The following is a 24,273-nucleotide window of genomic DNA, read 5'->3' as shown; positions in this document are numbered from 1 at the left end:
ATAGAATGGAGGTGCTAAAGGGAATTTAAAGATAATCCAGTCCATCCCCTTAACTGTTAAAGACCTAAAATGCTCCTGTATCTTCTCTAGGGTAAAGAATTTGAATGTCCAGGTCACCTTACCTCATTCCTAGCCTCCTTTGTACCCAACTCACATCATTCTTGTACTTCTCTTTAGAATCTTCCTTTGCATTCTTTTGCTTTAAATTATGCCTGAGCTCATCACTGGTTAAATAAGAGAACCACAGCCTAGGAATTCAATTTGGTGTTCAGCAGTGGGAACTCAAAAGAACGTGTGATATTCCGAGTATTCATTAAATAAATGATCAGGGGGGTCAAATAATGAACGAACACAGGTTGCTGGTGACAAAGAATTATTGAACATAACCAAATGTAGATATGACTGTGAAACAGTACAGGAGGATCTTGTGAAACTGAGGATTATAAACAATGTGTGAAATGTAACATCAGGAAGGGTAAATTAATGTGTGTAGGGGAAAAAGTAGCTTTGACAGTACCCACAAGAAATAGCCTCCAAGGTTTCTGTTTTAATTCAGGAAATTAAGGTATTGTATGCAATTCTAACAGTGTCAGTTTACTGCTAATATAATGCATAAATATGCATTCCAGCTTTTTTTTCTGTATGGTCATTTGTTCAGTCAGAACTCTTGTTCTGGTTCTTGTCTTCTGGGATCTCAGCTGTACTGTCCTTTTCTTTGACCGTTACAGCCTTGCTTTATGTACGTCATTTTCCTGGCTGTTGTTTTGATGTCTGTCCCTAACATTCATTTCTCTGCTTTTTCCTCATTGTACGTCAGGACTGAGCTGCTTTTGCTTTTCTTGTGTTTGCTCATTTGGTAGCGAGAGTTTCCACTGCCTGATAGATTGTCAGCCATCGTCATGCTTTCCATCATGTTGTCCCACAGGCTCACTGTAAACATCCACCAGGCTACTTCCTTTGAATTGGTTTTTAAAATTATCCCACAGATACAGCTAGATTGACACATGTCCTCCTACCACCTTAACCAAAATAGTTTTCATTGCTTCCTTATACTCCACACTCTTTCTTTACCCATCTGTTACCTTTTTGCCTCAGATTCTAAGTTGTTGGAGCAGGGACTGTCTTATTTATTCCATCTGTACAGTGACTAAACCAGCAGGGACTTAGTTTATTAAATACTGCAAGTAGCAAAAGACATAAAATCAGTACATTTTCTAACACGTACTCCAAAGAAGTCCTTCAGCAATGTCAGAAACAGGATACAGTTTCAAGAAAGGGAATATCCAGACATTCTGGGTGCTGTCAAAGATAAATGTGGTGCACAATATCCATTGGGAAAATGTCTTAGCTGCATGCAGAAAAAGATGATGATGGTGGCCATACAAGCACTGCAAATACATCCTGTAGTTGAAAATCAAAGTAATAAAATCAATTTTGTCCTAATACTTATATTTCTCGGTTCCCCTTTTAACTGCTTAAGCCTTCCAGCAAAGCTACGCATTTACAGAGCTGTTTCTTTTGTATTTGTTCCTGTTATTTGCAATCTAAATTGTTTTTAGACTAGCGTCCACCAAAAGAAAGCGTGTAATATGCAGAAAAAGTAATACTCTGTGTTACATGCTATGTGCAGATTAGATAATCCATTAACAGAGGGGAAGAAATTGATATAATTAAATCTTGAGGAGCACTTTTGACTGGATATATAGGCACGCAACTGTGTTTTTATTTAAAAAGTGAAAGGAAATTACTAGATCAGTTTTTCCCAACATTTTTGTAGTTACCCCTGACGTGAGAGTTTACAGTGTTTGCAGTATGGATACTGTGGAGTTCACACAAGTCCTGTAGAACCTGTTAATCCACATCTTCTGAAATACTTCCTCTCATCAGTGAGTCTTGATTTTTGATTAGAAGCCACTGCATTTAAACTATGGCTTCATATGTGGGGTAGTGAAGAAATGCTGCTTTGTCCATTACCGTTGGCCTTCATAACTGAGCAATATTTAATGTGTTTGGCTGCATCAGTAGGACACGCTGATCTTCAAGTTAAATCTTAGAATCAGATACTTTACTATATTTTTCGTGACATTCACTGTTAGACAATCAACAATGTTTACCACCATCACATAAAATCTCCAACATCACCTATTGTGAATAAAATAGCACTTTGAGGCCCCTCTCAGACAGTGTTCATTCTTCTGAAATACCTGTTTTACTGTGTTCTCTCCTTGTTCCCATTTGTTCTAGGACAGCTTTCAAATTGTTTTAACTCCTTTCTCCATGTGTGTCACAGCATCATTCTGAAGGTCTATTTGCACAATAGACTGTCTCCAATAGTTAAGGAGAGGTGTGAATAAAGGGCATGTTGGGGGGAATCCTTTCCCTTAGGTCTCTTTCTTTCTTTATTCAGTCCATTATTTTACTGTTATTTTACCATTATTTTACCGGTTTTTTTTCTTTCCTCTTTTACTCTGTCTTGCTTCATTTTTCTACATTTCTTCATTTTCCTATTTGTCCTTCTTCTTCACGCAGCTCCACTAAGCATCTTCAGGTGCAACTCCACAGCAGGTCAGGTTATACTGTCATTGCATATACTCCCTGCCTCTGTAATCCTGTTCCTCTCCTGGGCCTTGAATATTCTTGAAGCCACATTTTACTGGGGGATGGAGGGAGTGAAGAATTGCACTTAGATCACCTTAGGTAGCGTGGGTGAATACGTGATTGATCTTTTTCCTCTGTGTTCAAATCTCTCTCACCATTGTTACTCACACCAATCGTACACCATGTTTTTCATATATTGCTCCTCATACATAGCTCACTGTAATACCTTGGATGGTGTTGGGTTTTGGGGGAATCTGATGTATTTTGCACAAGGGTGGATGATTCCTAGGATACATCTCCCATATGGCTGGATATTCTCATGATCTCACTTGCTGTTCTCAGGGCAAGCACTTAAACCAGCACAGACTTTTGTATTGTTCTGAGTTTGCTCCTTCACATGACGCCTTGTTTTTTCCTACTGTTAATGCAATTCTAGACCAATAAAAGATCAGCTTGTATTAATGATGACTGGCCAGAGCTACATATTCGACTTTCAGCAACCTCAGTGAGCAAAAATGACTGGAAAATTTGATTATGTACTGGAAATCAGAATAAAATTACAAGAGGCTAAAATAGAATTATTGATTTTAAATAGCCTTTCCAAGTACAGATATATTTACAAAATTAATCAGTTATATTAGCTTGTAGTTTGTATTTTTTAGCAGTTGCCTTCTATCTGCTAAAATGGTTAAAGAGGCAGGATTGATTATATCTCTTAAGATATAGAGAAGTATACTAGAGTGCAGAAACACAGCAGACATTTTATGTACTAAGATTGGCTCAAAGGCCACACTGTTATCCTAACTACAGTCTAATCCAAAACAGTAGGAAAGGCTGAGGAGTCCGTTCGTTTCCCCATGGACTATCTGTATCTACATGTGACAACAGAACTAGTACAACAGCTGCTGACTGAGACTAACCAACTCTTCCAACCTATCCATAGATGAGGGTTTAAAAAAAAAGCAGAGTTAGTAAAGCGTTACAATCAGTATGGTTGAAAGACAAGTTTTGTAATATGTATTATTAGCTAAAGCGCTGAAAAGTTGAACAGGCTTTCAGATATACATCCCCCTTCATATTTTAAACAATAGCAACAAACAATAACAATTAGAGGTTGGGGAAATGGCTCTGGGTTTAACTAATTGTGTTAATCAGGCGATTTGAAAGAAAAAGGTACCCAACTTCTCTGGACCAGAAGGTGATACTAAGGAAAGGAGAAGTTACATTTCTGTGGAAGCAGAAGAGATAATAATTACTATTGCCAGTGAAAATATGTGGGCTTAGCAGGATCTGAAGACTGGGAGAAATTATAATGTGCCATAATCAATGTCTGTATTAAGACTGCTTTCTAGCATTCAATAAAATCAGGATCTTTTTTCCTTAGACTTTCATTGTTCTCTCTTGAGGATCAAGGCTGATAAATAAAAGATGGATACAGCAGTCTTTGGAAAAATCCTCTCCCTCATAGCTCTGTGTTTCTGCCCTTTATAGACAGTATTAATTCATTCTCATACATCGTAGTGGCTTAACTTCACCCACATGCAGAAATGTAGTCTGACTTCATGGAGGACTGTCCTTGTGGATTAAAGTTTTCCCTGCATTGGGGGTAAAATACCAAGATTCTTCTTTTCAGAGCAAATGTTTTAATATGTGAAGGCTTGGTTTTCTGTGTATTTTGTGGGACTGCTGTGTCGGAGGTACAGAAAGAGTGTTAGTGAGTGGGTTTTATGTGTTTTGTAGCTTGATGTGCATTTCATTGACTAGAAGATTAATGTTACACAGGAATGTTCTTGGAAGTGATTGAGGAAGGTGAAGCTGGTTACTCAGCTCCTGGAAGTAACCGAGTTTTCATTAAATCAAGGCCAGATGCCACAGATACCCTCTTTATAACTTCATAACAGTGTAAGCTTGGTGCTGCAACTACTTTGAATCTCTTCTGACGTTCATAAGAAGTTGGTGACCATCTTATGTCATAAGTGGCATTAAGGAAAGTGTCTCACATTGAAAACTGAATTATTGTGATTGCGTATGGAAATGGATGAGTTTGGATTGGAAGACTAAATACTAATTCAGTCCTTGCAGAGAGCATGGCTTTTGGCAGGCTGTAATGCCATTGTTGTTTGGGATAAGAAGGTTATCTCAGGCATAGAATTTGTCTTTGCTACTTTTAAAGAATAAAAGGGCAGCAGGTACCAAAATGTGTTTCAGTAGAGGCAGTACGTGGCTGTCTGTGTCTGGGGAACGTTTCCACTTACTACAGAGATACTGCACGTTGCCAAAGAAGTTGAAATAACTAAATTAGTTGTTCAGTATTTTTTAATTAATACATTATTTCGTCAAGTATTAATCCAAATATTTTTAATGCAAATAATTCAGACCTGGAGCTTCTTGAAGCTGAAGCACAGTGCACTCAGAATCTGCAATGACATTCGGATTCTCTAGTTATGACGTAAAATGTTTTGGGTGACTTCAGTGGGAAGCAGGTGCTTGGAAGTGCTTGAGGGTCTAATCCTTGTTCCTGTTATGGTTCAGTTTTTGCACTTAGTAGTGATCCTTAGATAATACAGAGGTGTTCTAAGTAGTAATTTATTAAGGTTCATTTTGAATCTTTGTGTGAAGTGTTCTATAAGCAAAATATACGAGAATTCACAGATATAGTGACTTCTGTTGCTTCTGTAACATGGTTTATTTGATATATTGTTGATGTGATCTAGTAGCCAGACTCCTTTCCCAATCACTTTTCTGACAGATTTTGTTTTAAGAGGAAATTGTTTGTGAGGTTGAAATACATGAGTGTTTAGGGAATATAATCTGAAATAAAAATATTAAGAAACATATTTAATGCTGTAAAAAACTAAGGCCATGGCTTTCGAAGATGTTGCCATGTGTAGCAGTTGTATGTACAGATTAAATATTTATATGTGGAAGTGAGTACTTACAGCTTGAATTCTTTCCTAAAATTCTTTCCTATATTACCATTTAACCTACACAGTGTAGGAAGAAATATTTTGATCTATAAAGTGCTTTCTTGGATTTATTTTCTTGTAAAGAACAAATCCATGGATGCAATGTGTTCACAGAAACTGTAAGCATTCGAGATGAGTGTACATAGTAATTGAGCTGCAATATGTAGTAACCTAATCAAGAGCTGTATGATGTTTTCCTTCCATTTAAAAAATATTTAATGTTTATTTAATGTTTATTACTTAGGTATTACTCTTTTGAAAAGTATTTGGTTTGCTTTTAAATCAAAAAGTTCTCTACCAAGGATGAAATAAATTACATTTGACTTGACTGAAGTTGTGCTTAACTGCTGTATTATCAGTGTGTATTTTATACATGTATAGACAAATATTGTTTGCTACCCATTTCATATTAGGCCTGCTCAGTATATGCATTTATTGGCAAAGTTTTACTATTGCGCTATTTCATTGATAAAGTTCTTTGTTAAGAGTAAACACCTATACCAGGAGGAGCCCACCTGCTGTGTAGTCATGTCTCAGCTAGGTTGTAAATCATGCTCTTGGCAAGAAAGCTTTCATCAAAGAAAACAAATGAGCATGTCAAGTAGAAGTTTGGCTTTAGAAATACAGTATAGCAAGTGTTGTGCTTGCTCTTTTGCTAAGGATTCCTTGAAAAATGACTGTCTCAACTCTCAGTTAAAGAAAAGGTGTGAATTTTTTTCCTATAAACTGAGGTTGTATGCCAGGGCTTTGTGATAGTAACTCTTAGGAAAAAATTAAATATTACAGGGTTCCAAACAGTCTGAACTCCACCTCTCCTTTTTTTCAGTCTCTTTTCACATCTTGATTTTAATAAAAACATACTTATCACAGTTTTCCAATAAAGATATATATATTGTACAGTAAAAAAGCAAAAATATAAACATACAGCTCAGTGACTTAAGGCTACTTGTGTAATATATGTAATTTTTATGCTTCAATTAGTTTTAAACTAGCAGAATCACTTATGCTGCCTTATATGTCACATTTTAATCAATATCGTAAGTACACTACCTTGGAACTATAGTGAAAGCTCAGTAGTGGGAGGAATTTCTAACCGAATTTCAAGAGGTGTCATTTCTAGTTAGTAATTAAGGATAGCGAATTTCATATGAAGTTATTTTGTTTCGAAGAAATTAAGAAACTATTTTTTCCAAGCTAAATGCAGTTGGAGAGGAGTAACTTTTAATAGTATTTACAATGTTGTTTCTGAAATGCATCCCCAAATAAAGCTTTTCCCTGAAGCTGTAACGTTGGCACTACAAAGCCAACATATCCAATACACAGGGCAGCAACAGAAATACATCTTCCTTGTTCCAGCATTTCAAGCATCAGCAAAACAATAGCATGCATATTATAAGCTGACATCTTGTTAGTTATCAAAGGTTTTGGATCCTCTGAACATATTTGTGATAATTAAAATATTGATTAAAAATCCACGACTATAAAATAAAGCTAACATTCTAATTCTGGCAAGCGATGGCTCAGAATTCTTATCAGCCCATCAAGACTGTTGTATTGTCGTGTATGTTTTACTTAGGAAAGAGGTTTTTGTTATTGAAGTATGTCGTAGCAATAAGACATCCCAGTTCCTATACTGTCATATCGGTTCTTATTTAGTTTCTAGACATAAACATTCCATCAGAATATGCTGAGCATAAATTGATGCAGGTTTGAGGTCTGCCATGTAATACTATTCAGAGTATGCAGCTGGTTGAGGTAACACAGGCCTGGAAGGTCCTGAAGTCTACTACCAGGTACAATTTTTGGAAATTGATCATGTCAAGCTCTATTTTAAAATGAATATGAGTTTTTGATTTGAGTCATTTTCTCCTTTTCAAGGCTGCTTACTGTACCACATCTACAATGGTCTCAATTTTAGATAAATTCCAATTTTACTGACGGACATGTGTCCTAATATTGCCCTTTCGCTGAAATGATTCTTTGATGTCCAGTGTCTTACCTGACTGATATGTATCTAGAGAGCAGTTACTCCTCTTTTGGTTTTCCTTTTGCTAGATTAACAAAGCAAATTTTTATTAGCCTTCTTACGTGCTGTAGGGTTCCTATTGCACTGATCAGCTTTATAGCACTTCTCTTTTCCTCATGCTGTTTGAAGTTATTGAAAATGAGAAAAGAATTGTCCATAAAATTTCAGAAGAGCAGCCTGAATGGTAAGGTATTCCCGGGAGGGATGAAGAAGTGGTAAAGCTATCTAATGCATTCAGGGGTTGGGGGGAGGGTCTGAGGGAGGGCAAAACCAAGACAATCATGAAATTCAAACTAAACTAATCAGCATTCACTAGGGAACCAGAAAGTGATTCAGCATTGAAGGAGAAAATAATTATTGGGAAATACTGAAGGACTGGTTATGAGAATGCTTCAAAAAAAAAAATAAGTGTACTGCAGTGGAGAAGGATATGCTGTGAAATCTTTGATTGTGATTGAGAACATTTGTTGGCAGTATTTTATTCTGTTTAAAAACCTCCTGTTGCATCATGATATTTCTATTTAGTTACATATGTTACAGTGTATTTACATGACTTACAACAGTGGGGGTGAATATTTCGCTGAAAAGCTGGCCTTTAACATGGAAGACTTGAGTCATATTGTGAAAGATGGAAGTGTTTTTGTTTTGCGAGAATAAGAAATTCTGTGGCTTCTGTCAGCTAGCCCTTACGGTGGAGTAGGGTTGACCAGACTTATTAATGCAGCTTATGCAAAGTAAGTGCCCTAATATTCCACAAGCAGAAACTCAGAAGGGAATCAAGTAATGATGTTTGAACCCTCATCACGCTGTCATTATCAGTAGAGTTACCACAGTTTAACAAATTCAAGAAGGGTAAAAAGTATGACCAAGCCAGTCAGCCTCACTTCAGTCCCTTGGGAAGGTGATGGAGTAAATCTTCCCAGAAACCATTTCCAAGCACATGAAGGACAAGAAGGTGATTGGGAAAAGTCAGCATGGATTTACAAAGGGGAAATTGGGCTTGACCAACCTGACAGCCATCTGCAATGAGGTGGCTTGCTTGGTGGAGGAGCAGAAAGCAGTGGATGTTCTTTATTTCGACTTTATTGAGGCTTTCAGCGCTGTCTCTCGTAACACCCTCACAGACAAACTAAGGAAGTACGTAGAGGCCAGATAAGTGGGCAGTGAGGTGCACTGAAAACTAGCTGACCAGCCAGGCTCAAAGCATTGTGATGAGCAGCATGAAGTCCATCCGGAGGACAGTCAACAGTGGTGTGCCCCAGGGCTTGATAATGGAGCTACTACTGTTTAAACCTCTTCCTTTATCACCGGGATGATGGGGCAGAGCACATCCTCAGCAAGCTGACAGAAGATCCAAAACTTGGAGGAGGCTGGATACAGCAGGTAGTTGTGCTGCTACTCAGAGGGACTTTGACAAGCTGGAGAAGAGGGGTGACAGGAACCCCAGGAACAGGGTTCAGCAAAGGGAAGTGCTGAGTCCTGGACCTGGAGAGGAATGACACCGTGCACACACCAATACAGGCTGGAGGCTGACTGGCTGGAAAGCAGGTTCAGAGAAGAGCACCTGGGTGTCCTGATGGACAAGAAGTTGCACATAGCTAAGGAAGTGCATTGCCAGAAGTCTGAGGGAGGTGACCCTTTTCCTCTAGTCAGTATTAGTGAGGCCACATCTGCAGTGCTGCATACAGGTCTGGACACCTCAGTACAAGAGAGACATAGACATACTGGTGAGAGTCCAGCAAGGGCCAGAAGGATGATTCATGAATGGACTGGAGCTTCTTCCGTATGAAGAGAGGCTGAGAGAGCTGGGACTGTTAAGCCTGGGCCAGAGAAGGCTCCTTCGGGGTCTTGGCTGGTCAAACACGGGAAGAGGTGGTCAAACACACCAGAGGGGTTATGGAGTCTCCATCCTTGGTGATATTCAACACCCAACTGGACACAATCCTGGGTAGTCTGCTCTACCTGACCCTGCTTTGAGCAAAGCAGCTGGACTAGATGATCTCCAGAGGTGCCTTCCAACCTCAATGATTCTGTGTAAATATGGATTTTAGTAAAGTTGTCATCTCCAATCAGAAGAAGCTTTTAGAACTGATCTTTCTGGCTCAAGACAACAATCAATAGTAATTTCATTATAGGTAAAAACGTTAGTGCAATGGGAGCAAATTAAAATGCAGGAAATTCGATCTGAACACAAGAAGAATACATATCCTATATAATCTTTGTGATGACTCAGAAAATTGTGGATAATATTCTTTTTAGCATCTGCCAGTATAAATGTAAAACATGAGTAACTCGTGCTTCTTGGATTGAGCAGGTGGCGTATGCAGAAATAGATAGAGTGATAAATCAGGTTAATATTATGTCTGTTGTTGTCCAGGAGCTCTCAGGCAGGTCAAAATTATTAATGGACTAAAAATTCTAGAAGTAATTAGGCCTCGTAAAAGTAATTTGCTTACTATATCTTAAGTAGAGCGAGAGCTGAATTTTTACTTGCAAGGAGACAGAAAATCCTGTGTATTTATAAAAAAAAGACATTTAACATTCAGTTTTCTTTGCAAGCATATCTTAAAGGCACTTTTACACGTGTTCATATGGACACATTTTCTGTTTTATTAATTTAGCTGTAAATGAAAAGCTCTTTCCTCTTTTTTCCTTTTTCTGTTATCTTCTGAGAAGTCAGTTTCATTTTGGAATTTAACACTTTTGTCATTACTTTGCACTATGAATGCATGAAATAGTTCTAAGGCAAAATGCAAGAAAACCAAGCAGGGACATAGAAGGGGAATAGCAAGAGACATATAGGCAACAGTTACATGCTGTGCTGCATTCGTACTCTAAAATTAAGTTGTCCATATATTGTGTAGCAAATACTATTCGGTCCATTCAGCAGATGGACAAACTGAGACTAAGAGGTGAAATAACTCATTTCAATTTATCAGGCGAACCAGTAATAGAAACAGAAATAAATTCAAATCTCCTTGTCCCTGGTTGTGTGTTTAGATTTAGAGTAGGATGACTTTAGTTTAGCATGATAATGAGGAGTGGCCCTGTCCAGTCCAGAAGAGATGCTGAGGATAGGGGGGTGATTAGTGCTGTTTAAGCAGGAGGCACTTGTTTGCTGAGGGTTTACATGTGTGTGCCCTGGCAGGATGGTCTGACTTGTCTCATTTTCTGAAAAAGGGCCCTGAGATGTTGCTGCTGACTGCCAGGAATATTCAGCTGGAGTGGAGTGGCTTTGGCAGAACAGAAATGTAGCGTAGCATGAGTGTAAAGAAGGGAGTCACCACAGAAGGTAGTCAGTGAACCAGAAAAGAGCTCTTCTGTGTTTGTGTTTGAGATACTACTGACTTTGTATACATAAGAATAATCTCAAATCTACAAAGCACCAATTTCACATTGATCATGCAGACCCTCACCATTATTCTTAATCTCTCTCTGAGTGGCTTCAGTTCAAGGTTATTATCGATCGCTAATGCCTGTGGATTTGAAGGGCAATATGTATAAAGATGGAAATGAGGTACTGAACTCCAAAAGTTTAGCAGTGTAGTCTCCAAATTCATATTACAGATCAGAAAATCTGTATTTTTATGGTGGCTCTAGAAATTTATTGTTGTAGATATGGATCTGTGCATAATCTTTCCATGATCATATTGGGAGTTTATTTTTTTTGATGATGTGAGCAGGAATTGGATACTTGGAAACAGTGGTGGATGAATGAACTTTAACTTCTCACCTGGTTAGAAATCTGTTTTGGGGAAGTAGAATATGAATGGTTTACTTGAAGCTGTACTCTAGGGGCAGAGGCAGAGCTATGGAGAAGTGTTGGAAATAAAAATGATGCAGTCGTTTAATTCAGGGAAACTATTTGCCATTTATTTTGCTTGTAGTAAAATTTAAAATAGTAAGAAAGGCTAAAAGGAACAATCTCGTCTTTCAAATGAATTTATGAATAATTTTAAAAATGTATGTGTGTGTGTATCAGTCTTTTTCTTGTAATGAGACATGAGTGTCGGGTAGAGAGCTTACGAAGAATAGATACTATAATGTCCTTAAAAGTCAGTCTACTCTAGGATTGACAGCCAATGCAAGTTTGTATGGTTATTCCATGATAATTACTTACATGTAAATTTTGAAGCACATATACTCCCTGGGCAAATAGAAGATCTCAACATAATTAAAAGTATAATTTTTAATTAAGCTATAATTTGGTTTCCAGTTTATCAGATAGAGCTTTTGTGGACACAGTAGTTTACATGGGTGTGGTAAAATGTCCTTAGGGGTTTGCTTGGTGCCCCTTCTTCACAACTATTCTTTTTCTCCTCCAGGGTATGGTGACAAGGTTATTTTCTGGGCTGCCCCAACATATAAACTGTTAGCCGGACAACTGTGATGTAAAGTTAGTGCATAAAAGAGCACGGCACAAAATAAATTTGTTCGGATAAAGTATTTCATGAAATTGCTGTTCCCATCTATAGCAACTCGCAAAAAGGTTTTTATGTATGGTGCAACAAGTTTGGTTGCGCTTAAAGAAGATTTTTGTATAGTAAATATTTGCTTTGCTCCATCTTTGTATGGCAGTGACCCAACAGGTACTTCAGTGTGGATTTTGGCTTGGAGAGATCTGTGTGTATTGGCATGCTGTGTAACATTGCACATTACTAGTCCAGATACATTTGTGCTTGAGGAATAGAATTTCTGAAGCTTTTTCACTGTCGTTTTTCCTTATGAGTTTCAAATCTCTCTCTGTGATCAAAAAATGCATTAAAATAGTTATTATATTCTTCCCTCTTTTATTTTCCACAGCAATGGAGTTTCATGAAAACCTGCACAATATAGGAGCAAGAGAAGGCTTAAAAGAAAGAAAACTGCAAAAATCAGTAGAAAGTTTTACGTGGAACATTACAATTTTAAAGGTAATGTGTATTCCATGGTTAGTTACTGTATTTTTCCATTCACAACTGGCATTCTAATATTGTTACTGGTCTTTACTCTGTGTCACAGTTCAACTGGATTTATTCACTTTTGTAACCATATTCAGTTTAGTTTATGTAACTTGAAAACACAGCAGACTCTCTGTGTGAATATTTCTTATTTTCTATTGTTGGGGGGGGTTGTTTCATTTAGTTTGTCTGACATTTTCTTCTTACAACCCTTTAACGTGAACAGCATCCCCTGTAATCTTGAATACATGGGTGAAACAATGACTATTGATTTCTGTGAGGCGACTTGAGCTGGGAGGAAGCTGTGCTGCTGTTTAAACCCTGCTTTGTGACTTGAAAGGGAGAAAGGGTATTAAGGTTAATGCAGTTATTGGAAAACAGAAGGGAAGCTGTTGCTATTTCAGTCAGTGATGAATGGTGATTAATGATACATACAAATTACATTAACAATCCAGACTGGAGTAAGTTGATGGTATATGAGCTAGAGATTCTCTTTGCATTCTGTCAAGCGCATCTGCTTACATTTTGACACGACAATAAGCGATGAAGTATAAAAAAGCTTTCTGTCAGAGACCCTCAGGAAACCAGAATGTGGAACAGTTCAGGTTTCTTATCACTGGTCTTTCATCTCAGCAGAGTATATAAAAATTTATAGAGATAGCAAAACTGCTTCCCTTAATTTATTCCCATGACACTATCCTTCTAGCCCAAATTATTCAAGTTTTGTGTTTACATCCACTAATGAGTTCCTGTCTCCCACTCAAATATTTCATCACTACATTAAAGTCTGTTTTAATTATAAAGAAAATTATTTTCTCCCGCTTACTTTTTATTTTTAGTTCTTATTGAAAATAGAATTCCCTATTGCCTCTTCTTACAGTGAACAACTACAGAAAAGCAGTAGTACACATGTATTTCTCCAGCTTTTCGTGTTGGTTTCAACTGTTAAGCTTTTCACGGTGTTGCTTGGTGCTCTGGTCCCCCTTGTGTTACACTGCACAAGTCCAATGCAGAGGAGAATCAAAAAGAGGTTAACTTTGCCCCAGCGTGTACAGTTAATACATTCTAAAAATATGCGTGCAGGTTCTGCTTATAGGTAAAAGGACCAGACTGTCACTTTTCCTTTATTAGAGTGGAGTTTCCTGAAGACAGTGTATGGGATGATCAAGTACCATTCCTGTGCTACCTAGGGGATATAGAGGAATCACTTCAGTGGGTTTGGGCAAACATCAAGGAAATAAATTCTTACCCGTTCTTTACTTTTCCGTCAAAGGTATCAGATACCAGCTTGGATAGGGAGATCTATTTTCATGCTGCCTGAAACAGCAATACCTTTGCTTCGTCTCTGCTTTCCATTCAGAACATAAGGGTTGGCGGGGGTGAGGTTTGCAGTTGATGAGCGACTGAAATGTGAAGTCGTGATTTCTGCCTAAGCCAGGAATCGGAGAACCCACATGATAGTTCTGGCTCTTCAGAGCACTGAAGGGCTTTTGTGCATATCCTTAGGATTAACATAATTATGAAGTTAAAAGGCCTTCCTTTTGAAGAGATTATTGAGAAAATCTCTTCAATGTTGACTTGTTTTTTTTCTACTTGCAGATTAAGGTCCTTTCTGTAGGAAGGTACAATTTGTCCCATAATTAGTACTTTATCAAAAAAATCAGTGAGATTTTTAATCAGCCTGTTGTCAAAACATTAACAGGAGGTGTTACAGAAGGTTCTGGTATGTTGTTGCATTTTAAAAGTTATTTACAAGTATTACAGTTCACATAGACATCTATTAAGTGCTGTTATTCAGAGTTAGATGTACAGAAAGTTAGAGGCTGTGATTTTTTTGAAGTAACACATTGAGGTTTTTCACTCCAAACTCTTAACGATAGGCTGTAACCATAACTTGTCCTGTGTTACATAATTAAAGACAAAAAGTTCATCCGTTTCTAAGACACTACGCTTCCTGTCAGGAGAAAACGACCTGCAAGCATAATTTTGATCTAATACTGTTTTTCCATTTCCATTTTCCATTTTTCTAGTTCTCTAAAAAATACGTGAGGACAGGGATGCCTGCATTTTTTAGAGCAAAAATTAATCAGGAGAGTGACAATCTGAGCCACTTTAAGAATTTATTTTTTCTGTTGAATTCCCTGCCTGTGTCAAATTAGCTTCCCTCTTGAACAGCACAAAAATAAACCCCTGTCTATTCAGTGGCCCCAAATTTTGCTGTTCAACAAGTAAGACAATTGAGCAACCAACACACCAAAGGCAGTGCCATGCTTAGATGGATTTAACTTTTTGTTCTTTGTCCTTGTAATTATAAAGAGTATTTTACGTGGTCTCTTGGCTATGATTTAGGAATTGCTGTGTGGCTCTGATCAGCATTACTAAATAATTCTACATGAGCACCATCCTCAGCTCCCTCAGAGAACTCGCAGAATGCTCACATGGTGTGGCTGATGTTATTTCCAAACCAATTAAGTTGCATTTTACCCTCAAGGTACATATTGATCTTTTTTTTCAATTGGGACATTTTGAGTACAGTTGATGCAATGGAAACTTGGATAAAATAACAAAATTGACAGCTTAATTCTAGGGGAACTCTTTGTTTAGAACGTCTGACGTAGCTATTAAATATCTATACATGTGTGTGCACGCGCACACACGTTACAATTGCTGTTCTAAAGGATTTTATTATTGCTAATTTGAAGCCATGTGGCCAAATTTATTATTGGTATAGTATGTTTGAATTCAGCTGAAATATCTCTGTTCAATTTGTGTATGTGTATATTCCCATTCTTATGCACCCCATATATGCACATACCGATACTTGTTTAACTTCAGAATATCACTTAGAGTAAATTTAGTCTGCTTTAGTGAATTTTGTTGCCTATCTGAGAGATTTAGAGATTGTACAGTATGAGAATATTCTTCTCTTTCAAATAGTCAGTTTGCAAGATCATTTGCTTGTAATTTATTTATTGTCATTACTCAGACTGATAGCACTCCTATTTTCTAAACATAGATAATCACATTTCCTGCCAGGAAGAGTACACAGTTGAAGAAAGAAAATCACTCTAAGTACACTGGCAGCAGACTTCTACAAACAACATAATGTAACAATTTACGGACTTTCCTGGCATAGCAAAACTTTGGAAAAAACCTATCTAGGCTTAGAATTTGAGATGCCCATAGGAAGAGCGTAACAGCATCTTTAAATTAGTCTTTGCAACAAAGAACTGTTTTAAACACACGGTGAGAGTTTGGTGGAAGTACTCAGAATGAAGGTGGGACTTCTCACTCCAGCATTTGTTAGATGCTTCTTGTTGGCTATGAGTTTTTAGACATGTCACATTAGACAACCTGAATTACTTTCTTTCATCCCAAGGCATGCAGTTCATGGCATCTGTTATCTCTGTAATGACATCGGTTCTGCACCCACATTAATTTTATAAGTGTATTTATAAATGGAACACTCAAGCCACTTATAGGGGTGCAATTTCTTGAATATATATTTAAAAAAAAAATCATCTGAATTTTATGGACCAAACCTGCAAATGGATTCAGGCAGCCCTGTTGTCACCATGGGGCATCCGTAAAGCGTCTGATAGCTGCTGCCTAGTCCTGTAGGTGCTCAGAAAACCTCCCACATCCCAGTGATATTGGCTTCTTTTCCTGATAGGAGCTTTGGGTCCCAGAACCTGAGCTGAAGCCCCGTCATTACTGGTTTGGGATTTTCTTGGGAAGTTTCTTGGGATTTTGAGGGGGAAAGGGTGCCCATGCAGTTATTTCAAATGTCATCTCTACAGTTTTACTTTCATGTTAACACACTTACTGAATAACCTGCTAACCAAAAATCATGAATGAATACAAACCAAATTATAAAGGTAGCTGTGCTGAGACATTCTAGTTGATGCTATATACGATTGGCTCTGAAATGATATCTCATTTCATAGGTATGAGAACTGATAGGAACCATTTTGGTTTTGTTTTTAATTACCTTTCAAGAGCTATGATATAAAAACACTGCCCCTTTAGACAAGAGCTGAAGGCAACAAAACAAACAGAAGATTCTTAATGTTGATTTAAAAAAAAAACCAAAACAGAGTAGTTGGTGCAGGCACATTGGCACAGAGCGGTATGAAAGATATTGAATTGGGCTTCCACATTAGTTCACATCCTTTGTTGTTGCTGTTTATTAAAAGCTTATGAATGAATATCAGTTTTGTACTTTGATGTTCTTTAACGTCTTTTTCATGTCTGCCTACAAAACAGCTTGATGCTTGATTCATTTTCTGAAGCTTGTAAATATCAATGTGTGAAACAGATACTGAAGTTACATAGTGCTCAGTTCTGTTAGTTGAATTTAAACCATGGTGAAGGAAAGGCAGCAGCGATTGCCGTCTGCTGCTGTGAGGACAGTGCTCTTGCAGTGCTCTGCACTTGTGACGTGCAAGGCCTGTTCCTAGATGGGAATTTTCACAAAATGCCCATTAACCACAGTCCTGGGAGTAAATTTGAGTTTTGTGGCGTGTTTGCCGGACAACACTAAAGGATTGAACTCATTTACAGTTTTCAGAGGTGAAAGGCTGACAGAGCCAGCCCTACCATATAGTGAGAAACATTATACAGGTTTGGTTCTGCAACTGCTCTAGATTCCAGCATTGGGTTGTCTCTTTGGATCAGCTTTGTAGGTTTTTTGTACTTCCTTATGATGAATCTGCTTGACTAGGGTTTGAGCCATTGAGAGGTTTCTTGTATTGGCTTTGCAGTATGTGTTTTAGGAGCAAGTGGCATATAGCCATTTGGGGCTAGTGAGAAGGTGAAAGGCCTTTGAGTAGCCCACAGAAGTGAGAGATTGCTGTGTTCCAGCTTGTAGTCAACCAACAGTACTATTAATTTACTTACTAAATCAATGGCACATGATCTTATTTCAGCATAGAATTGAAACTGAATCTTGAGAGCCCTTGGACAAGAGACATTTGATATATAACCAGAAGGAAAGTCTTTGACTTCTTTTAACTGAGTGGGGGGGGCAATTTTTTCAGATCTGGATGACTTTTTTACTTTTCTGCCTTTCAGATGTGTTGTATTACTGTTCAACACTGTTCACTGTGATTACAACTTGCATTTTTAAGATGCATACTGCTTTTTTTACCCAGCATATGGCTTCATGATGGTACATCAACAGAGCTAGGCACTTTACATCAATTGCGCAGACCTCTCTCACTTGAGCTTGTGCCGTATTTGGTAGCAGTGGTTGCTCTTGTTTTGTCTTTGGATCAAGACTGCCAGCAGATAATGACAACCAGTTGGTTTCACAAACATTTTTCTGAGTTCAGTGGCATTCAGAAATCAATTGCTTCCTTCTAAGTGTTGGAGAAGAGAGTATCTGATACACACAGATTCATTTTTCTGTTTCACCCTTGTTTAAACTTGATCCCACTTGGCTGAATGTGTTTAGTCTGAACCCTTGTTGTCCACAATAATACAGCCCCTTATCCCAGATCTCTCTTGTCTACAAGGTTCTTCTTCTCTGATCAGTCTTATCCAGACACTCCCAGTTCCCTGATGAAAATCCAGCCATTCCCACTAACCCCTGGCTTCTTCTTTCCTCTCTCTACTCCATCATCCGGTATTGTGTTCCTACTTGGTGCCTAATTTTCTCTTCTGGCAGTTTTCTCCCATTGCTTTCCAGATCATATTGCCCCCACTTTGCCTCCTCTAGGGATCCTTCCTGATGAGTCTTAATTTTAGTTTTCTCATCACCTTACCTGATTTCGTTGTATTCTGCAGTTTTCTCCCTGCTCTGCATTTTTGTTTGTTTTTCTGTCTCACCAACTTTTAATCCCATTACCAAGCTCTCTCACTCTTTTTGAGTTGTTAGTCCTTCTACTTGAGTGTCATTTTCATCACATTTTACTGTGTTGGATTTTGTCAATTCATTTTCTTTCTGTATTCCAATCCCAAATGTTGCCTCAGTCTTTCCCTTTCTGCACTCACCTGTCTGGTCCAAATTCAGTGTTGCCGCACTGTGTTCGTTTGTCATTATTTCACAGTCTCCTCTTTCAGTAAGATCTAGTCTCTACTTTGTATAGTACAGTCTGACCTCCCTTTCTGCAGCCCTAGACTTCTTGCCAGGTCAGTCTCAGAGATCGCTCTCACCCCCTCCTTTTCTCCATCCGCCTCCTCTCCAGAGTCCCTGTTCCAGGCTCTTCCTTCCCTTCCTCCAGTCTGGCTTTTGGACTGCCTGCTTTGGCAACCAAATGTTGGTGGCAAGACAACTTGGAGGAGCCATACAGGAAAAACCCAACTTTTTTTTATAACGCATATTCGTTATTGTGTGGGAATGGAATATGCATTGTCTTGCCACATTGCTGGAGCTGTCAAGAGGTGAAGAATGATCGCGAATACAATCCTGAGTGATTGCACTAACCATGTTCAAAATCTGATTTTTGTTTATTAAAAATAAACAAAACCCACTGCTCTGGGTCCCTGAAGTCGTTTGAATTACAAGTCCCTACCCCAAGTGGGAGTGGGGATGGAAGGATGGGAGATTGTTACAGAAATTCTGACAGCATTTTCCCATCTTTATTCTCAGAACTGAATGAACCATGTGGATGAGGTTAAAGAATAATATTAAATGGTAATAAAAATAAAGTCTGCCAGTGGCAAAAAATCCTGTATAGAGAGTATCAGCTGAAGTAGTTAAAGTTTGGCAAGCATATAAGCAACTGAAAGCAGTTTTGTTTTTTTTAAAATGAGAAATTTTGGGCCACCTTATTAATAGACTGTTGCTAGCAGCTCTGCCTATAATAAACAACTTGATTAAAGTTCCAGAACTATATTCTCCTAATCCATGTAAAATGGAACTTGGGCTAGAAACAGATGCACTCCAGATATGACTCATTTAGTCTGCTGGAGTGTTTTAAATTAGCTTTTAGTTGTTTGTCAGTTTGGAAAAAAAGTATGTGATTTAAAAGAAAAAGTAGCCCTGGTTTTCTGTAGAAGAAAATACTATTGAAGTTTATGCTGTTATTGGTGAACTTCCAGATTTTTTTCTGTCTGGTAATCAGAAAAAACCACTTTGACTATTATAGTCTTGGATAAGGGGAGGGGGGGCATTATTTCTTTGAAGAAAGCAATATTTGTTTTCAATTTGTGTGCCTCAAATGCGTAATTCTGCTTACTTCATAGGGTAGTATTTATGTTCTGAGTTGCTAAAGAAGAAAGGCTGAAGTATCACACCATGAGTGCACACATGTTTTTGTCTGACTGCTGTTCTACCTCTCCTTTAATTTTTAAATCAAAAAGTAAAGTTGGATTTCAACTTTATTTGGCAAAGGAGAGGCAACATAGCCATTATGTCTCTAGAAAAGACATTAGCATCTCTTCAAGAGAAGTGTCTGTCAGGAGGCAGAATTTACACAGGACAGACATGAGCACCCCAGTTACAGGAAAAGGTGCAGTCAGTGTTCGTACATTATTAGACTTTATAGGAACTGACAGTCTCAAGGAACTACAGTACTTGGGTTTGTGTGTGCGTGTGTGTTTTTCTCCCCTTCAGTTGGAAATTACACTGTTTAAGATACGTTATTTTTGAAGCATCATTTTCCTTTCTGTAAGCTGTGGGGCAGTTCTTCGGGAGCACAGGTGCAGTGCCGTCGCTTTGGCTCTTCCAGACTTTCTGCACATACTTGTGAACTTCCCTATGTCCACCGGTAGGACACACGTGGTCACCATGAGCTGCAGCCTTGCTCATTCCTGCGTGTGGGCAGGGCAGGCAGGTAGTGGCGGCAGGAACTGCCTTGTCCAAAGTCTGTATCATGAGAACTGTTGCCCCCTTAGAGGGCTTTAATCGATAGAAAGAAATAGAGTAGCTAATAATGCAGGACAGAGACAAATTGCCTAAGTCTGGAACAGTTTCTCTTACAGTTTTACTTACCATGATGAGTAGTACTTTACTTTACAACTTTAAGTACTTGTAAAGTATTTTACAACTTACAGTGAAGAGTAAGATGGCAAGTAATGGGGGATAGCGCTGAACTGCAAATAGCCCTGTGAAGTCTTTGTCATCACTGTCCTTCTTACATGTTGCTTTGACAAACCTGTATTTTCATATTTCGTGCTTTGACAAACTTTGATCCTTTACCGTGCTACTATTGAATGAATCACATTGCTAGGAAAAAAACACCTCAAAGAACCAAAACCCAAAACAGTTTAACTGCTCCCTGAAGTATTAAAATCAGCCTTCACAATTTTCTCTACGCAGAAACATTTTATAGTCCCCATGGATTGAAAAATACAGCACAGATTACTTTCCCGAAAGATGTTAGGTAGAGCTTGGTTCTTACTAACTTCAAGTAATCCAATTTTGAGGTTCGGTTTGGTTTGATTTTTGGGTTTGTTTTTGAGCAGGGCATCTGTACCATTAATCTGAAACAAACAGGGGGTGGGGGGAAGATAATCCTATTAACAATTGTGTATTCTAACTGCATTTTTTTCTTACAGGGACAAGCTGATCTTCTCAAATATGCTAAAAATGAAGCACTGGAGAATCTGAAACAAATCCATTATGCCACTCTTTCATGTGGACTCAATAAGCCAGGCACTGAAAATGCCGAAATCTCAAAGCCTCGCCGAAGTCTGGAGGTCATACCTGAAAAAGCAGGTGATGAAAATGGAGAATGAGAGAACGCTCTTCTCGTAATTATGGAGTTTATAACTCTGTGACCAATTGTAGCTGCATAGGACATTTGCTTTGCACTTACTGTTGGAAAATATTTGGAATTTTTAAAGCACAACTGGAGAAGCTAATTACAATCTATTGAAACTGTGAATGTATGTAGCAACTCTGTTTGTGAAGGCAATGATATTGTGTAACATGGAAATTACATTATTGGCCAAAATATAGTATATATGTAAAAGATACTGTAATTCAGTAATAGTGTGCTGAAAAGTTCATTATAGTGCCATAGGGAAATGAACATTTTTTAAATGAGCTGTAACTAGAGGGAAGTCAGTTGACAGAATTTGACAAGATGCTTTGATTTTCAAGCGAGTTAGATGCACAGGTCCTTTATTCGTTTGCACAATTTGTTAATTGTGCTAGCGAGGTGAATTAGTCTCTTGAAAATCAGGCCAAACAAGTAAAATCCACATGTTTCACACTATATGTAATTCAGCCGCTCAGATACTTGGGTTTGAAGAGGTATTGATTTTATTGTTGAGCCATAAAATAAAATGAGAATGTAATTAGACAGTGATCACTGACTTCAGTGCACTATAGGAGAGCCATTATGTAAAAGGAAAATGTGCAATCAATCTGATAGCCTATGTCAGAAGAAGATACATACCTATTTTGCCTAAGATCTTCTGCAAATGTGTGTAGATAATGTGACCAAACTGCAAGCAAAATGTTGTAAATAGTTTTTTCATTTTGTGAAGTGAAGTGCTCATATTAAAAAGAGTTTTATGAGATTGCTCCCAGACAAGTAAAGCTTTTAACTAAATTTTAACTTTTTTATTTTTCAAGTATTTTCTTCCTTACAGAATAGGTAATATCTTAATAAGCAGGTTTGTCAAAAAATAAATAAATTGCTGTTCTGGTTCTGTTTTTGTTTTCTGACAACATTAGGTAAAGGTATTGTAGCTGATATTCTCATTGTAAAATGATTATACCAACCTAGAGTGTTCTCTTACTGTTTCTGATTTAACAATAAAATGGACTATATAATTACAGAAGCTAATAAATTTGAAGAAAAACAAGCAAAATGCTACAGAGATCAAAATGCTGGTTTTGTTCAGCTGGGGTGAAAAAGGGGAAGATGGTGATGTCTGTTGAAAAGCATTGTTTTAATTAGAGGTCTTCAAGACATGCATTCTACACGGATTTTTGTTTTTGTAACCAAGTCAGGATGCTGTCTCTGCATTCAGACTGTAATGAACATCTACATATATATAACTTCCTGTAAAAGTCAATGGAGCTCTGTCCAAGGACATCGGTATACTTGCACCTAATCTGAATTATTAGGGACTTAAATTTATTTTCTAGTCATTATAAAATTAAAGGCAGGGTGGGGGGGAGAGATGAAAACAATTTGCGTAGTAAATGTCACATCCTGAGCCTGCACTTTTAAATGTCAAACTGCCTGGGTTAGGAGCAGTTTTAGAAGGTGCTAAGCTCTTTCAGTGACAGATTGTAAGCCTCAATATTACTATCTTGCCAGGATCTAGTTCAATTCTGTGTTGTACAAAATCAAACATTTATCCTGTTGTAAAAACCTGCAAACGTTGCTTTTTAGACAGTCCTCTATGTTGTCAGCTGGAAGTCTTCCTGTTGCACCTCAAGTTGATGGGAAGCAACATGAAATTCAGTGTTGTGAACTGTATTCCAAGCCAGTATGAAATTAGTCTTCCAGGGCCAAATCTATCAGATCTAAATCTGATTTATCTACAGTAAAATAATGTGTCACATCAAGATACAGCCGGGCCATAAATATAAAAGGTCGGTTTCACTTTATCAGAAAAACCAAAACCTAGGCTGTTGCAATTTTACTACCGATTTTTAGTCCTAATTGAAAGGTGTGGACTGTGGAAAAACGTCGGTACAGTTAGCATTGTTCTTCAAAAAGGCCTGAAAGCCAGTAAAGCTTCGTTTGCAGTCCTGGCCCACCACTATTTGCATGGTATTTACAGAATGACGTAATTTATATCACAAATGAAGCCCGTGGAGTCTCTTTCTCCAACCAGGTTATCAGAATTGAATGCTTGGATATTCTTAGCATTTATATATTTCTGTTTAGCACATTACAACCTTGAAAGAGTTGAGGGAACATTGAAAGGATTAAAACTAGTTTGGCACTTTTTCTTTGCTTTAAGGCAAAAAAAAATTAAGTGAAAGATGAGTATCACATAAGTGACGGCGGACAGATTTTCTGTGTTCAACTGTGCAATATATATCATAGAATCATAGAACCATGGGATGGCTAGAGTTGGAAGGGACTTAAAGATCATGTAGTTCCAACCCCCCTGCCGTGAGCAGGGACACCTCCCACTAGACCAGGCTGCTCAAAGCCCCATCCAGCCTGGCCTTGAACACTTCCAGGGGTGGGGCATCCACAGCTTCTCTGGGCAACCTGTTCCAGTGCCTCGTCACTCTCAGAGTAAAGAATTTCTTCCTAATATCTAATCTAAATCTACCCTGTTTCAGTTTAAAACTGTTACCCCTCATCCTATCGCTGCACTCCCTGATAAAGAGTCATAGAATCATAGAATGGTTTGGGTTAGAAGGGACTTTAAAGATACCTAGTTCCAACCCCCTGCTGGAAGGTCGCTATAAGCTCTCCCCGGAGCCTTCTCTTCTCCAGGCTGAACAACCCCAGCTCTCTCAGCCTGTCCTCATAGCAGAGGTGCTCCGCTGTCCTCATAGCAGAGCTATAACTCTGCCTACTCTGATCCTGTTCAATCTTTTTAGAAAGGAAGATAATACTTTTTTTGGAGTAATATCCTTACATAGTATCTGCTTAAAAAAAAAAAAAGAAAAACAATTAAAATATATGCATTTAGCTAAGTGACCACTTAAATGTGATTGGATTTGAATGTCATGCTGATTCCTTAAATGGAGGTCACTTTTGTGCATTAATCATACTCAGTCTAGATCTGTATGTACCATAAAGCATTAAAATGAACTCAGTCAAGCAGATACTTTGAAAGATTATGTGTAGTTAAAAATCCTTTAGGGAGTTTACAT

General features: G+C 38.0%; 1 protein-coding gene across 2 annotated transcripts in view; it reads left to right on the top strand.

The window, feature by feature from the left end:
• Positions 1-22,295, top strand: part of PLCL2 (phospholipase C like 2) — a 106,073-nt gene extending 83,778 nt beyond the window's left edge. Inside the window, exons 6-7 of one of the 2 annotated variants that reach the window (XM_054190741.1) lie at positions 12,394-12,503; positions 21,033-22,295. In XM_054190741.1, coding sequence (XP_054046716.1) covers positions 12,394-12,503; positions 21,033-21,212 — 290 coding nt within the window. In that variant the 3' untranslated portion in view covers positions 21,213-22,295. Of the gene's footprint in view, positions 1-12,393; positions 12,504-21,032 lie in introns of those variants that run through there. The other variant, XR_008464754.1, reaches the window with a different exon arrangement.
• The last annotated feature ends 1,978 nt before the right edge of the window (positions 22,296-24,273 follow it).

Source organism: Rissa tridactyla, chromosome 2 (assembly GCF_028500815.1).
Source record: "Rissa tridactyla isolate bRisTri1 chromosome 2, bRisTri1.patW.cur.20221130, whole genome shotgun sequence".
NCBI lineage: Eukaryota > Metazoa > Chordata > Aves > Charadriiformes > Laridae > Rissa > Rissa tridactyla.
Note: the sequence above shows the minus strand (reverse complement) of the source record. Positions and strands in the feature narration are given on the sequence as shown.